Source organism: Acanthisitta chloris, unplaced genomic scaffold (genome assembly GCF_000695815.1).
Source record: "Acanthisitta chloris isolate BGI_N310 unplaced genomic scaffold, ASM69581v1 scaffold15150, whole genome shotgun sequence".
Classification (NCBI taxonomy): Eukaryota; Metazoa; Chordata; class Aves; order Passeriformes; family Acanthisittidae; genus Acanthisitta; species Acanthisitta chloris.
This window is the reverse complement of record NW_008651253.1, coordinates 21,100-34,653: the sequence shown is the minus strand read 5'-3', so window position 1 is coordinate 34,653 and position 13,554 is coordinate 21,100. Positions and strand designations below refer to the sequence as shown.

At 41.4% G+C, this 13,554-nt stretch overlaps 1 protein-coding gene across 1 annotated transcript in view; it reads left to right on the top strand.

Moving 5' to 3' along the window:
• ST8SIA1 (ST8 alpha-N-acetyl-neuraminide alpha-2,8-sialyltransferase 1) overlaps positions 1–13,342 on the top strand; it is an 80,651-nt gene extending 67,309 nt beyond the window's left edge. Inside the window, exon 4 of the mRNA XM_009072531.1 lies at positions 12,646–13,342. Within this exon, the coding sequence (XP_009070779.1) occupies positions 12,646–13,132 (487 nt within the window). The 3' untranslated portion in view covers positions 13,133–13,342. The remainder of the gene's footprint in view (positions 1–12,645) is intronic.
• Positions 13,343–13,554: the final 212 nt, after the last annotated feature.

Here is a 13,554-nt window from a genome sequence, read left to right as displayed (position 1 = left end):
GCTGCTGCAGCACTTGGGAATGCAGAGAACAGTGTTGAGATAACCCAGAGAACTAGCTGGCATGTATTGACTGAACTGCTTTTGCTGACAGACTTTCTGAAAGGAAATTCATTAGGCACACTAACTTGCAAATTGTTTATGCTTTTGACTCTCTGCTTTTAGGCCCATTAAGCTGGAAGTGAGACTGGGAATGGCTTCTGGAAGGGAACACACGAGACTTTTTTGCCAGAGCATTGGTGCAGTGTGCTTTGTTTATTTTTCTCACTTCATGCTCCAGCACAGTTGCTGCCATCCCTCATTTTTCTTGGTACATTAAACCTGGTTCAGAAATGCAAATGATTAGGCTGAATGAATCATCTCCATAGCTTTGTGCATCCAGATAGTATCATTGTCTTCGGTTGTATGTTCACAGTGTGCTTCCTCAATAATGCACTGTACTGGTGGTTTCTGAAACTTTCAGTATCTGGCATATGATAACATAAAAACCAACCTATATACTAATTGTATCAATTTAAAGAATCAAGAGAAGATCTTAATCATTCTATTTTTACTCCATACCGAAGTATATTCAAAAGAGAGGATTTATCACGTTTTATCACTTTCCTTAGGTTGTTCGTTTTAACATTAAAAAAATGCAGATGTGGGGGGAGGTAGAAGGAATGGTCTCATTTTTACGACAAGCAGGACCAGTCTGAAGAGGACTTCACATTACAAGCAAAGTGCTGGATTTACTGGAGCATGTAAGGTTACTGACTGGCTTTGTAAAGCAAAGCAGCACTGTGCACTGTGGTTTGCTACAGTAGCAGATCAAGGAAGGCAAATTTTGGCCTTGAGACAAATTCAGATAAAGATATGTTGCTTGTTAAAAACTGTATTTATTTTCCAAATCGTTATCTGGATAAAGCCTGTGGATAAAAACCTCAGCAATAGCTTCCTAGTGTTGCACATCACTGTACAAACTCTTCTGGCCCCTGTCTGTAAAAACAAAAGGCTGAATTTCATCACTTGTACTGTTTGATTAGCAGCTTGGGGAATATGTGTACTGAGCTGCTAGGGACCTGAAGGTCTGTCAGCCAAAGCAACTGATGACTGAATGATCCTCCCAGCATTTGGAAACCTTGTGGGACTGTAACTGCTTGCTCAAGGGGGAGTTTATGGCCGTGGCTGTTGTTTGTCCTATGTGATTCATGGCCAACCTCGGGTTCTTCACAGCTGCTGTCAGATTTGACATTTACAGTTGCTTTCAAACCTACAGTTTGGCCTTATCTGAAAAATCAAATTATCAAATGGATGCCCTTAAGGTATTCTGTTTCCTGTTTCTGAGTTGTGCTGTAGACCCCAGACCATACCTTCTTCCTCACTCAAAAATACCCTTTGGATTGGTTTTTAGGTCCAAATCTAAAGGGTTTTTTAGGTCATGTGTTACTGCTTCTTCAGGGAGCCAAGCCACTAATGGTAGCTTTTGTTCCTGTTCGATTAGTCACTAATACTTTAAAATAGTGGCTTAATCTGTGTTCACATCTTTGGTGTTTATTGTAATCTCATAAAGCATGTGAAATTATTTAGTAATAATGTGATTGTCAGAAGTCCTTTGATAGAATTTTTACTGTAGTTCAGTATTAATTACCCTGAGCATTAAAGAAAAGGAGCTTATTTTTTGTGCTGGCTGAATCTGAAAGAAATCTTAATTCTGTAGAAGATGAAAACTTGTTTTCCTTAATAATTTGAATGTGATCATCTGTAACAGCTGATGTTCTTTGGGTTTTGGAGAGAAAAGGTAGCTCAAAGAGGTACAAACCTAGGAGTTTATAGCTGGACCATATTTCCCATAGAGCAGTTGTTGGTAAGATTCTTACCATCACTTCCACAACCCAAGTGGTATCAGGGGGTAACCTCATGTGTGTGACTCCTGCTGCAGTAATGTTTTGGCACCTTCATGAAAGGAGTTGGTACAAAGACCTGAGTCAAACAAAAAGAAAGGATGCAAGGACTGGATGCATTTTTTGTGCTGACTAAAATTTCCAGATAATATAATTTAAGCCAAGACATTTACAAACCAGGCTGAGTAATTTCAGCTAATCAACACAGAGCTTGGTTCCAAAAACTGGCCAAGGCATATGCCAAATTTTACAAGAGGTGGTCACCCTCTTCTTGTCTTCCTCTCTGGTTTAATGAGTATTGTGTGACCAGTAAAGTTAGCTTTAACAAGAGGGACTGAAGAGGGTTGGAACTAGATGGTCTTTAAGGTCCCATACAACCCAGGCCATTCTGTGATTCTGTGATCTGAGATTGCATTTCTCCGGTCAATATCCAATGCCAATGTTGTCTTCTGGAGTCAAAGTCCAGCCAGTTCTGACATTTTGTTGTGAGTGACCATTCCCTGAGACAGGGAGCAAAAAGGAGAAAGTTTTTTTTGCCTAATATCTCAGAATGGGAGAAGATGGGACCACATCTGAGTTATGGTGCATTGTATGAAAAAGAGAGTCATAGCATCTCTAGATGTGTGACAGGGGCAAAACACCAACCACAGCTACAAAGTTGCTCCTATATAATATAGTGTCACTGCCACTGACCTTTCTCTGGCATTTGGAAACTAAGAGAAATAGGGAACTGAATGTTTTGTTCCACTTTGCTCAGGCAGTGCATAGAGAGCTGTAAAGAACTCAATGGCATTCACTGCCTTTGAAAGGTATTACTTTGTCCTAGCAAATAGCATTTATTTCCTGCTACTTTAGGAGAAAAAAAAAAGAGAGGGTTTTTTTTTTTTGCTTCTTTTACACTGTGTCTCCTTTGAATGACATTAATGAGGGTAAAAAAGGTGAAGGAACTCTTAACACTTTCACAGATATCAAAATAGTTGAAGAGATTAGAAAAACCTCCAGCATGTTTCAGTGATCTGTACTTTGATTTGATTTGATTTTTTTTGGCCAAGAGTGTTCTAGCTATAGAAATTTAAATTGAGTACAGGCTGTACTAACAGTTGAGGGGAAACCTTGACACTTTAATGTTGTTGAAAAGAAGTTTAAGCAGCATTTTCAGCATTAAACACCATGTATCTTGGAAAATATATCTGGATAGTCTACTCAAAATAATGGATTCTTCTAAGTGAATTGTAATGAACAAATAGTGCTAGGAACATCTGTCAAGCCTTAAGAAAAGGTAACAGGAAGTTGAGATCACTGAAGGGCAAAAAAAAAAGAGATTAATGGAAACAGAGCAACTTCCTACCAAAAACCTGCAGTAGTTTCCAAAGGAAACAGAATTTGTTATAAGCTCTGGGTGATCATATATTTTATCTATGTGGCAGGCAGAAAATGTTTCCAAAAAGAACTATCTAGAGGAATGAAAACCTAGTGCTACATCTTTTCTTCAGCAACAGCACAAGCCAAAAAAGAGCAGAAAAGAGCCACCCCCCACCTGCTGTGTGTGTATGGTCACTTGATGACCAGGTATAAAAGAAAGGCTCAGAGAAGACACAGGGAAATTGTATGGATTATTAGCATCTTTGTTCACTGTGGAAGACACTGAGAACATTCCCTTTGCCCATGGGGAGACTCCTCAGGCTGAAACTTAGGTAATTATTAGAGAATTTATGGTATAGATATAGGATGGATGTCAACTTCTAGGCAGAACTGGACTCCCCCATGAAAGAGCAGTGGTGTGTACTTCCTCACTTTAAAATGCCTTAGCACTTGAAGACTGGAGTGTGTTTGAAATGAGAACAGTGTTTAAAAATAGTTTAAGTAGATCTGTAAACATGACATCTCTTCCAGATGATTTGATAGAGACTATTGCCTCTAGATAGATAGATATTAGTGAACATGTGGACAAATGTATGTGCTCTTGTAAAGAGTCAGCACTGTTAAGCTCCAGGGAAGTTTTACTTTGTAAAACTTTTGGAGTTCTTTGAATAAATGAGTGTGAATATCCAGTAGATGAAGTCTATTCAGATTTTTAAAAGGCTGTTGACAAAGAGATCAAGACACTCATGAAATAAGAAGGAAGGTATTGGCTAAGTAATTGGTTGGAAGGATATGGAAAATAAGAGATTAGGCAAATATTTGGAAGTAAGATTCACTGGAGTTACTGCATTGACAAACTATACCAGTAGCAGGAAATCTTCTGAGCTGAAAATACTTGGATATGCAGTGTAAAATATGCTGGTCATGTTCTTGGTCTTCCCTAGGTGTCTGTGAGTTGCAGAAGGGAGGGCTCTTTCAAAGATCTAGCGTGCAGCAAATGAACACACCTCAGACACTGTTGGAAGCCATGAGAAGCATCTGCTAATGCTTCTCGGCACAACTGAACAGCACCAGAATTGCTGAGAAACATTGCTGTAAAATGATATTAGATGAAAGTAAAGTCTCTGTTCAAAAGGAACATTTTGAGAGCTCACTGAAGGTAGTAACTTAGGTCTACAGCTGCAGTCCTTGGTCTGGCTTCAATTCTCCTGGCTTATTTCCAGGGATTTTACTAATGGCATGAGCTCTTGTGCCAATGACTGGAAGGGACTTCCTTGTCTGTTGAACTGCTGTTTATTTCTCTCTTTTTGTATCCTTTTAGTCTCATGTTTGGCTTCTGCTAATCTAACTGCCCCAGAGCAATTTTTCACCTCCTCTGCTTATACTCAGGTGGCCACTAGTTCATTGCTCAATTGCAATTCTCATTGCCCCAGGGATGCAAAACAGGTGAGGTTGCCCAGAGGGAGAGGCTAATAGAGAAAATACAGAGAGGTCTTCTTTTGTGTATTTGAAAGTTGTGTGAATTGATTTTACCCCATTTTAAATATTTTTAGATTTACCAGATATTTCTGTGAGCTCTGAACATCTGTTTTCGTTATCAAGCTTCCAGTTGACAGTGTTGTTTAAGAGGGATTTGTGCTGCAGCTGCAGACCACGTGGCATGATCTCGGGGAACACCAATGATCCATGAACTATAGTTTTAAAAAGGTGCTCATGTGCTTTAAAAAGAGCCTGTCCAAGTTACAGTTGTTGCCCTAATGCCTGTCAAAGCATCTACTCTTTAAAATAATTTCTCTTCAGTTTACACCTTTTGTAGCATAGAGCATCTTTAGAAAGAAAACACGTTGAAACATTGCTGTTTTCTCTATCCAGTTGTCTCTGGAAAGAACTCTGAGAGGCTGAAGAGAGGATATAGTTGAATGTCACCTTCTCTAACATTTGCAAATTATTAATGTGTGAAGGCTGTCATGATGTTAAAGAGAAAATGTAAAAAGACTTAACAAAAGTGTTCTAAGTTATGAATAGGTCTTTAAAACCTGACTAAATATGTGATCTGGTTGTGTTTCTTGTCACTGGCTCACTCTGGCATGCAGTCCAGTGAAATTCAATGCCAAAGCTATCAGACTTAGTTCTGTGTTGTTTGGGGGGTTTTTTTGGCTGATTTCATTGGTTCTCTTATTTTCACATCCTCCTGACTTGTAGCTGTAAGAGCTGTGAAGTAATCAGAAGATTTAGAAATACTAGGCAGCAATTTCATTTTGACAATACAAGTAGTTCACAGCCATGCTGTTCTGCCTGTCCTTTTATATTGTTTCCACTTGTGTGTGGCTTTAGCAGCCACAATTTTCATACAGTCAAACTAAGACAAGCAGCTCATCTTCTGAAAGCTAAGATTCAAGCTGTCAGATAACAGAGAGGATTGATGTTTAGCTCTGCTGGTTTTGGAAAGAGTAGCTATTAAAAGCACATTCTAATTTGAGTTGGCAGAATAAGGATCACACACAGTCCCAAAATACCAGTGAACACTGATTTTAATGTTTCATTGCTTTGGTGTATAGGATAGCTCTGTGTTCCATTGAAAAACAGAGTCAGCTTTCCCTTGGTACTATATATAGTATTCCCAGGGCCACAGCATAAGAGCAATAATGGGTGGAGGTTTAAAAAAAGCCCTAATTAATACTTAATTCAGTCAGGAAAGGAGCCTACCTCTTCATGGGGATTAGAGCCTACCTCTGCCATGTCTAACTGCACTTTCTGAGTGCATCAAATTATTCTGAAGGTCATGTGCTAAGGACAGTGTGTCATTAAGAAATAGGCTGGCTGAGAAAGATGTAGTCTGCAGTCACTGTGAAAAGAGTGTTTCCTTGCTTTTGGGTCTTTGGAGCTGATGGGAGTCACCAGAATCCCTGAGCTGGAAAACATCATTGAAAAGGTGTTTAAAAAGGAGAATGAGGCTAATTTGTCTTTAATCTTTGCTACCAGAGATGAGAGGAAAGCACAGGCCTTTTGAGGTTGGAAGGCAGTGTCCATAAGAAGGAGGAGGTAGTGTGGGGTCATAGCAGGCTGCAGGCTGTGAGTATGGGATGAGCTGAAGTGAGTTTGGGAGTTGGTCACTCCCTGAGAGGAGCAAACATCTCTGCTGAAAGTCTGAGTGGAAGATTTGCTGTCTTTGGATCTGTAAAGGGCCATCAGGGAAGTAGGGCAAAGGGGAATGAAAATATGGGAAGTGCATCACCCCACCCATGCCATGAACTCTCAGCTGGGTGACCATGGTGCCTGTGGAGGGACCTGCAGTGAGAAGATGGGAGAATCCCTCTTGCTGAAGCTGTTTGAAATGAGATTACACAGAGCACTGGGGATCAGAGTTGGTTTTGCCATTGACTTTAATGGGATTAGAATTGAATCTTAAATCAGGTAGCTGTCCTTAGGCTAAGTAAACAGTGGCTTGTGAAGTTGGGGAAGCTGAGATAAAACAAGAAAGGGGGTTGATTTATAGTGCTTTAAGTGCTCAACCCTGGCTCCCTGTGCAGACAAGTAGAATAGTCTGCCCTGCACCTAATGCATGCTAAGAGTGCCTATGTGGAGAATGAGCACATGGAAACTAGTGTGCTGTACATTGAGACCCAGTCTGTGTTCCAGTGAGATTGGCTACACAAGCCCCAGAGGGGCAGATAACCAAGAAGAGCATGATATGAATGTGAGCACACAGGGCATTAAGGAGGGCATCACTCTTTGAAAAGCAGACTGAGAAATGAGTGCAGTAAAGCTCCTCTGTCGCAGCAGTGAAGGCTCTGATGTGTGGCTGCAGGCTGACTTTTTGTGACCCCAGCTGTAAGCATATTCCAGCAGCTGCAGCAAATTGCTAAATCATTCTTGGCTAATGTTGACATCAAATTATCTACAGAATTTCTATGAGGTTATTGTTTGTCATAGACACATATACAGCGGACTTTATCCCTTCTGCCTATTCCCTTGAGCTTTATTTGTCTTGAAATAATACACTATTTTTTGGCATCTGAGCTGTTCCTCTCATTACTTAATTTTAAATTTTTTTTCCTTGAATAAGTCAACTCACAATTAATCCAGAATGCTGAACTTGTGACTTTGCAGATGCCAACACAGTAAGTGCCTGGGATACTGTCACAGGCATGAGATAGTGACTCTCTGGGGAGATCAAAAAGAAACCAAGATGCAAGAAAATGCTGCCATAATTATCTGTAAGTGGGTTAGCTCAATGTCACTGCAGCAAATTCTTTGCGGTTACTGGAAACCATCTCTCAGTAGCATAGAGCAGTCCTGTCCCTGAATATCTGCTAAAGAACATCAATAAGAACATTAAAAACAGATTATAAACAAAACCCAAAACACTTAATGCTCTTAAGTCTTTGATTGTACTGTCATGACAATGTACTGTGGCAGTTTTCTCTTGGATGAATCTTTCTGGAAAAGTAGAGCAGAGCATTTGAGGGAACTCTGCAGCTGGTATGAGGGAAATTATTTCTGTGGTATTTGTGCAGCTGTGCCTACACGTGCTGTTAAAAGTTGTGGGTTTTAAGTTATCTTTCATATGGACCTGACAGCAAAAATGTGATGCTGATGATTTTAGTTGTTCACTGTCCACTAATGAGCAGAGTGGAAATAAAGTGTCTGGGCTGAATCTGTCAGGATCTGCTGTCACCAGTGCTCAGAGTCATTGCTGCCTCTCTGGGCTGCAGTGGAGCTGCTGGGATGCATTACTGCAAATTTCTGAGCAGCTCATGGACTATTCAGGTGCTGCTCAGGGCTCGGGAGATTCCAGCTCTAGTTTTATCTAAATGCTGGCAACCTGCCATGGGTTTGTGTGAGCTTGACTGCAGAAGGTCAGAGGAGGACCCTGAAAGCCATTCAGCAGTTTCTTGCTTAGAGCTGCGCGGGGGAGATAATGTCGCCTGAGATGCACTCTTGAGCAAGGGGCTGGATCATTTCATGCATTTCTTTTGAAGCTCTGTGTGCGTGGAGGAGCTGCACAGCTTCTGGGCTGTGCCACTGGGAGTACTGAATGCTCACAGGAGCTAGGAACTAACCAGGAACCAGCAGCTCCTCATGCTGGGCGAAGACTGACACAAGGAAAGGCATTTTTGCCCATATGGATGCAAGGGCTGCACCAGGCTGGTGGTGTCCCTGCCAGGACAAGGAGAAAGAAATATATCATCATATTCACATGTGCACTGCAGAGCTGGTCAGCTGCAGGGGAAAACCCTCCTGATCTCTCTCTGTCAGGCATGGAGTAGCCTCCTCCCTGACTTCTGGGACAGATGTGGTTTGGTACCCACAAAGCCACTGCTGGAGTGAGGTTACCTGAGGCCTTCCTGTCTGGTTTGGTAGCTAGAGAGTAGAACACTTGAGCTTCTGGCACAGTCTCTAGAACTTGCTTAGGCACAGCCTTTGTCCCCAGATTTCTCAGCCTCTAACCAGCCTGTGAAATGTCAGAAAGCTGGAGAGCACTCCTGTTTTTACAAATGGGGAACAGAAATTTTTATTTGCTTCTAATATCTCCCCTCATGAGGAGCACAAGACGGGCAGCAGCTTTTTGGCTCTTAAACCATCAGACCAGCCATAATCCTCATGTTTTATGTTTCTACATGGGCTCCTGGCCACCTGTGTAATGTCCATCTGTTGAAGCGGGCGGGATGCCTATCAACACTGTGATCCAGATCACTGGAATGAGGCATGGATTTCCAGGAGGTGATGATGTTCCTGAAGGACACTTTGCAGTAGAGTGACAAATGCTGCTTTCATGGCAGTGCCATTCACTTCTCGTTACTTTGAGGCATTTGGGGAGATTCATCTAGAAGAATTGTAAACATGTTGTGGCAATGATAGCAAATGAATATTCAGAGACAGTCTCTGGCCCTCTGAGACTGAGCAATTTTAATGTGCTCATCTCAGAGCTGCACAGTGCTTTTCTGTGAATGGTAAATTTGCTGGAAAATGCACATTTAGAATAACCACAACTATTTGCCCTCTGAAGTGAAATTTGTAGACTAGCTGTAAGTGGGAAAGGACATGGTGTAAGTGGCTTTGGAAGTGACAGCAAACCTGTCTCTGCCTTCCCCTCAGCCAAGGTGCAGGGACACCATCGCATCAAGATCCCTTTACTGTGAAAGGAAGTTTGAGCCTGCATCACCCACCTCCCAGCAGAAGTCCCAAGTTATGGGGCTGTCAACAATCTGAAAACCTGCTCCTGGTCTCATTCTGCCTTTTAAAAGCAATCAGGGTTATTAGAACATTTGGGTACTGGGGCTCTGAGCACCAAGGTGAATATTGAAAGTATTAAGCTAGGGATATTTTTGGTTTTTTCCCCTCAGTGGGAATAGATGGAAACGATGGAAATGGAATAAATTTGATAGGACTAGCCAGATCCTCTACCTGATAATCTCCATGTTGTCCTGCTACTCCTTGGGAAGAGAGGATGGCAAAGCTTATTTTGGGAACACTTAGTTAGTTATAGGTCTGATAGTAATGGAGTGAGGGGGCCAATGTGAGAAGGTACAGCCAGACAATGAATTTCTGCCAGGGCACCTTGGTCTTGGCTGGCCTTCTGTATTCAGCTGTGTCTTGGCTGTTTCTACAGAAAAGAATGCCAAATGCAGTAAGTTGGGAAATTATTGTTTTGTTTTGTACATTTGGGTTGAATTGATTTCTTAGTTGGAAGCCAATGGCTTTGTCTATATTAGCAAATAGCACCATGCAGTAGGAGCAGATCTACAGAGCAAAAAGGCAGTGAAGACCCAGGCAGATTTCAGGGGATTTGATTCAAACCAGCTTCATTCTAATCCCATGTGAAATAAATTTTGCAAGAAACTTGTAGCAAATCAGGAGACCAAATATTGCATGCTGGAAATGTTAACAAAACCTTTCAACTAATGAAGAATATTTCAAGTTTGTTTGCCAAAGCAAAGACTTCAAAAAACCTGGCATGTATTTATGAGACATTTCAATGCTGTTGAAGCTGTTAGGGATTTTTTGTTGCCAACTGTTTCAGCTGAAATTTCACTTGATGCTTCTTAAGGTCACCTGGCATTCTACTTAAACCTATGTATGTTGCTCTGTGTGTGATTCTTATTATTGTTTCAAAGAGGTCTATACATAAAATTGATAACCTTCATAACCATTTAAAAAAGTATTTGTAGAAAAGAAAAAAAATCCAGTGCTGCTAACATACTGTGATGGTTTCATAGTATGTTAAGGGGTTGGAATGGACCTTAGAGTTTATCTAGTCTTAACCCCCTGCCCTGGGCAGGAACAACTCCCACTAGACCAAGTTGCTCAAGGTTTTATCCAACCTGGCTTTGAACACTGCCAGGGTTGGGGCATCCATACTGTGGCTTAACTTTCTTGTTCTGATTCCTCTGCTGCGTGACTAAAAGATCAGTCAAGACACATTTGCTTTAGCTGCAGGAAACTGAGAAAGGAGGCAGCAACAAGGGCAAGATGGGCATTTTGGAGCTGAGAAAAAGATTAGGGATCACATGCTGGAGAGCAACCCAGCTGCAATGAAAGGAGTGGATGTGGATGTGACACTTAGTGCTCTGGTCTAACTGACAAGGTGGTGATCGGTCACAGGTTAGAATCTGATCTCAGAGGTCTTTTACAACCTAAATGGTTCTGTGATTCTGAGTGTGTGTGAGGCTTGTGCAGAAGTGGCTTTTAATGTAATAAACTCTGCCTGCATGCTGAAGGCTACAGATATTGTCAAGTGGTAAAGGTGGCAAGGGACTCCTGGTGCTCTGAAAACTGTGTGGACAAAGCAAGCAGAGTATTGAGAGCAAGTCATTGTGACTTTCTCATGCTAAGGTACCCTCCAATGAGGCAACACCCCAGGACACCAAGTGTTCCTGTTTCTTAGCAATTTTTTACTTTAGGTATTGTATTTTACCACAACTCTGGCTGACCTCCCTACCAGCTGCATCCGGAGATACATATTTGGGATATTTTAATTTTTCTGAAATGCAATTTATCTAGTGTAAGATGTCAGTGCAGGTCAAACATCAGTGCAGGTTTTGGTGTGTGTAAATAGCCTGGGATTTCCTGCCAGATGTCTCATTCAATCTTGTCATATTCAGAAGCATATGGCAAGGAAAGGTTATAGTCTTGATAGGATACTGGTTGGGGAGTACTATATAAGTCTAACATGGGGGATAAAATAGACAATAGCAAATAGGTATTGACAATTTAACTAGTTGTAATGTGCTGTAGTTTTCGTATCAGAGAAATAATCTGTACAGAAACGTTGCCCTCATAGTTGCCAACTTGTCTTTCCTATAACTTGCGTGTTACAAACACCAGCTGCTTTTAAGCCCACTCAGTGTGTAAACTGTGCCATCTTAAACACCAGCTCTGAATATTATTTGAACCTTGTACTCAATTTTTGCGGCTCCACTTATCCTAATTCACTGATCTCTGCGTTATTGTTTGTAACTAAGTGTGTTATTTGAGATTTCTCTCAATTCCAGAACAAGAATAGTTCAGGTAGCTGTTGTGATGGTGCAACCCACATACTCTACAGGCATAACAGAAGCAAATCTTACGAGGTTTATAAGTCCAAAGTTTCTATTTAAATGTATCTTGGTATTACTCGTTCAGCATATAATTCTTTTTTTAGTCTGCCTTTAAAAAACAAGAACAACGTAGACTTGAAAATTTCTTTTAAAGATTCCTATGCTTGAAAATCTCAGTTGGTTTTCAGACAAATGAAAAATGTCACTGACAAGGATCAGGAATATTGTCAGTGTTCATTCAGGTTTTTAAAAAGATTAAATCAGAAAGGTTTTGGAGTTAGCAGCGTACCAGGTAGTTTTCCACTGTTTATTTAGGTTTCTGTTCTCAAAAGAGAGGTAGTGCCAGACAATCAGAAGTTTGTCTGGACTTTCTTTGAGCTTGGGAAAGGTGTGCAGTTAGTTGTAAATATGGGTATGAAGAGCAGCTCTTAGGTGGATTGTGAAAAATAATCCACAGAACCATGCTTGAAAACTGAAGCACTCCCATGCTTCTCTCACAAACTGATTGCCTTAGACAAAAACTTCAAGCAAAACCCAGCTGGATCAGGACCAGATCCAGCCTTTGTCCTGGTGACAGTTGCATAGAGATTTGGATTAGATATTAGGAAAAGTTTTTCACTGTTAGGGTGTTCAGGCACTGGAATAGATTGCCCAGGGAAGTAGTGGATTCATCATCTCTGGAAGTGTTTAAGAGGTGTCTGGACCTGGCGCTAGAAGATATGGTTTAGGGGTTACTGTAGTGACAGGTTAATGGTTGGACTTGGTCTTGGAGGTCTCTTCCAGCCTTGAGGATTCTATGATTCAATAAAATGACATAGGGAAACCTGTGTGTGACTAACTCATTTTTCTCTGTGGTTTTACAGGTTCCAGAATCTGCTGTGGTCTCGAAAAGCCTTCGTGGACAGCGTGAAGGTGTATAACCACAGCTACATCTACATGCCAGCCTTTTCCATGAAGACAGGGACAGGACCCTCCCTCCGTGTCTACTACACCCTGGAGGACTTCGGTGCCAAGCAGACTGTCCTCTTTGCCAACCCCAATTTCCTGCGTGACATTGGCAAGTTCTGGAAGAGCAAAGGTATCCATGCCAAACGGCTTTCCACAGGACTTTTCCTAGTCAGTGCTGCCCTTGGTCTGTGTGAAGAAGTAACAATTTATGGCTTCTGGCCTTTCTCAGTGGACCTGCATGGGAGGTTTATTAGCCATCATTACTATGACAATGTCTTGCCCGATTCTGGATTCCACGCCATGCCGGAGGAATTTCTACAGCTTTGGTTTCTTCATAAAAGTGGTGTACTGAGAATGCAGCTAGAACCATGTGAGGACCCTTTAATCCATTCTTCTGCCTGAGGAGTCGGTTTGGGAGATCCAATAGTTTTTAATTTCCGTGCTCTCCACCAGAGAGTTCTGTTTCATGTTGATTATTTTTAAAGGGAAAATAATCGTGGATCTGCATGGACCAGAAAAATGCTACTTGAAGGCCAAATGGAATACGTCCTTAATGTTTAGTGCTTTATGGAACTGAGATGGGATGAAGCATATCTCTCCATCAAGTCCATTCAGCAGCAGTGTGAAAACAATATCAGAAGCAGAACAGCTGAACTTTCCGGGGACGTTTTTCAATGACCGATGTAAAAAGGGCATTAAGGCTCAGAGAGACAGAGGGCCACTCACAAGCTTTTGCTGACAGTGCCAAATATGACTGTCTGTTCAAAAATCCATTTCATTCCAGATCAGCACCCTGTATAACTTTCCTTTTTCCTTTTTTTTCC